This window comes from Suricata suricatta, chromosome 16, assembly GCF_006229205.1.
Source record: "Suricata suricatta isolate VVHF042 chromosome 16, meerkat_22Aug2017_6uvM2_HiC, whole genome shotgun sequence".
Taxonomy (NCBI): Eukaryota; Metazoa; Chordata; class Mammalia; order Carnivora; family Herpestidae; genus Suricata; species Suricata suricatta.
In genome coordinates this window covers 57,397,339-57,400,311 of record NC_043715.1, presented here as the reverse complement: position 1 = coordinate 57,400,311, position 2,973 = coordinate 57,397,339, and the positions used below count along the sequence as shown (strand labels likewise).

Genomic DNA, 2,973 nt, shown 5'->3' with positions numbered 1-2,973 from the left:
GGGGGGGGGGGGGGGGCTAACACCGAGATCCTGTTGTGTGCAGGCACCTTCACTTTGTTCCTGGCACTTTACCTGGATTTACTTAATTGGTCCTCGCGAGACCCACACCAGGCTGGTACCATTACCATTCCCGTTTTTACAGATGAAGAAAACGTGGTCACTTGCGGTGCCTTAGGTTCCACAGCGACTCAGCACTGGCTTCCGAACCGAGCGGCCTGTCCGCGGGCCGCGTCACACCCCCACGCCGCTATTAAAAGGCTCCACTGTGACATCAGCCATAATGCTCGTGAAAACGGGACCCACAAGGCCACTCGGCTCTGAGAAACAAATTTTCTTCAACTCCTGTCCGGGTCATCTGTTTCGTTCAAGGGGACCCAGCACACTGTCAAATGTGTGGGTCCTGTTCCTACCCTGGATACGTGCAGGTTTCCAGAAGGGTCTGACATGTCACACCACACCATGGAGAAAACATCAAGACACGCCCGACACAAGAGTCTGAGCTGGTGATCTGACTCGTAAGAAAAATGAGACAGGGATTAAAAATCAACAGAAAACAAAAGTGATGCTATGCTTACACAAAAATACTTTGTATTAATATGTTCTAGGAAAACATGAATAGAAGTATTCTATAAGAATACTTTTGGTATTCAATTCAATTAATTTTTAAGGCACATGAATGAAAAACTAGTCATTTTGGGGGGGGAGGGGCTGAAGTCTACTTTTTTTCCCCAAACCATAATAGAAATTCTAGTTTTTGAGGCTCTCCTACTGGCCCCCATCCAAATACAACTTCTGAAGTATTCTGATTTCCTGTAAGTTTAATAAACTTTAATCCACAAAGTCAGAAAAAGTTTTAGAAGTATATTCACAGGGAATGATCAGGGATAAAGTGTTTTCAGGTATAAAAGTGATTACCACCTTACTATATTAAATAGCAAAACATTGGCTGCAAGAGAAGTTTACGACTTATTCACACATTTCCTCCCCCCAAATATTTTCTGAGTCCGGCATTGGGGTGAAACCGCCCAGTCACTGCCTGTGTCACGTGTACTCAGAGCAGAAAACCAGGGATATTGAGTAAATATATAGGAGGATGAAATGTGCTAAGAACTAAAAAGGAGTAAGGCAGAGAAGAGGGTGTGAGGAATTTGGGTGCGAAGCTTTGGAACTGCAGACAGAGGGATGACGAGAAGGCAATTTCTGAGGAAGCAGAACGTGAGGAAGGAGGGTAGGAAATGGCAGAGGTCCAGGGGCGCCTGGGTAGCTCAGTCGTTTGAGCGCCTGACTCTTGATTTCGGTTCAAGTCATGTTCTCACAGTTTGTGGGATCAACCCATGCAACCGTGTGGAGCATACTTGGAATTCTCTCTCCCTCCCTCTCTGCCCCTCCCCTGCTCATGCTCTGTCTGTCTGTCTGTCTCTCTCTCTCTCAAAAATAAACATTAAAGGGGCGCCTGGGTGGCTCAGTTGGTTGAACGTCCGGCTTCAGCTCAGGTCATGATCTCAGAGTTCGTGGGTTCGAGCCCTGCATCAGGCTCTGTGCTGACAGCTCAGAGCCTGGAGCCTGCTTCAGATTCTGTGTCTCCCTCTCTCTCTGACCCTCCTCTGCTCACACTCTCTCTCTATCCCTCAAAAATAAACAAAACACATTAAAAAAATCAAAAGTAAATAAACACTAGAAACATTTTTTTTTAAGACGAGAACTGCGCACTGCCTGTCATAATGTGGAGATCCCGGGAAACTCCCTTAAACGCAGCTCGGGCGGGACAGCTGGAACCCAGTGCATGTACTTATGAGCCGGCTCTCATATCTGTGACACACAGATGACAGACACAAACCAAACTATCGGTCAGCATTTTAAGGAGCCACACAATCAGGAGAAAAAGACAGCTTTCAAACTGCACCTGTGCTCCCTTCACAACCTGGGTCAGAAATCACTTCCTCGGGAAAGATCCCGACCCTTCCCCCAGCGGCTGGGAGCCGAGAGCTCCGGCAGTCTGCTCCCCCCCCCGCACTCGGAGCCTGGTTTGCTCCCAGGACTGCCCACCAACAGGCTGTGAGCTCCCGCAGCAGGGACTGGGGTGGCGCCATCGGTTCTCCAGGGACCCGCACAGAGCGGACACCAGACAACCCAGGTGCAGCACAAGCCGGGTCGGCCTGCCCCAGGAGCACCTCTGGGCTCCGTCAGGGCCCTTCCAAGAAAAGGACCCAGCGAGGGGCTGAGTCGCTTCACCAACGAAGAATGGACACTGAAAGGGATGAAGAGGCCCCAGCGGGGCAGGCCCTGGGCCACCCTGCAGCCCACCACGCACCAGAATGCGACGAAATGGGAACCAGCTCCCAGGACAGGCCTCTTAAACTGAAAACTTGTAAAAGAAAATAAACGTTATTAAGTCCTGAAAAGCAGGACTGCATTTCCGAGAGGAGGGAGGAAATGCCAACTCACCCGAGACACGGCTTTCAGCTCGGGTCCTGTCCCCGCGGCCTCCTGCTTCGGCCTCCGGTCCTGGAGAAGCGCAGGGCCCCTGGAAGGCAGAGCTGGGGGAAGAGAAGGGAGGGGCTGGAGACCGCGTCTACACCGCGCCCCTGACCTCCGGCGTGGGAACGGTCCCTTCCTGAGGAGTCTTAAACCACAGCCATCAGTCAATCGGAAAGGGCTTCAACGGGTGCAGAACCGAATGCTCGGCACGAACAGGACGGGACTAATGTGGAAGGGGGTGACCTGCATACTGCTACTACCCTCCGCGGGGGCTGCCACGGAGCGGAGAGGGGTTCCCCTTTCTGGGAGCATGAACTGCGGAGGTGTCCGGCCAGTCTGTCCTTCCCTGCACGGCTGCTAGACGCTCGGACTCAGGGTAAACTTCCAAACCCGTGCGTACCTCCGACCTACCAGCCTCGGAGCCGCTCCCCAGCACTCGGGCCCCAGCACCCCCAGGCCCCACGACCTCGCCCTCCCCGCCCTCGGGGGGGGGGG

At 52.7% G+C, this 2,973-nt stretch overlaps 1 protein-coding gene across 1 annotated transcript in view; it reads right to left on the bottom strand.

Annotated features, from left to right (window-relative positions):
• ZFP28 (ZFP28 zinc finger protein) overlaps nucleotides 1-2,973 on the bottom strand; it is a gene marked incomplete at its 5' end in the record, with an annotated part of 19,637 nt that overhangs the window by 16,357 nt on the left and 307 nt on the right. Inside the window, one exon of the mRNA XM_029924412.1 lies at nucleotides 2,446-2,537. Coding sequence (XP_029780272.1) covers nucleotides 2,446-2,537 — 92 coding nt within the window. The remainder of the gene's footprint in view (nucleotides 1-2,445; nucleotides 2,538-2,973) is intronic.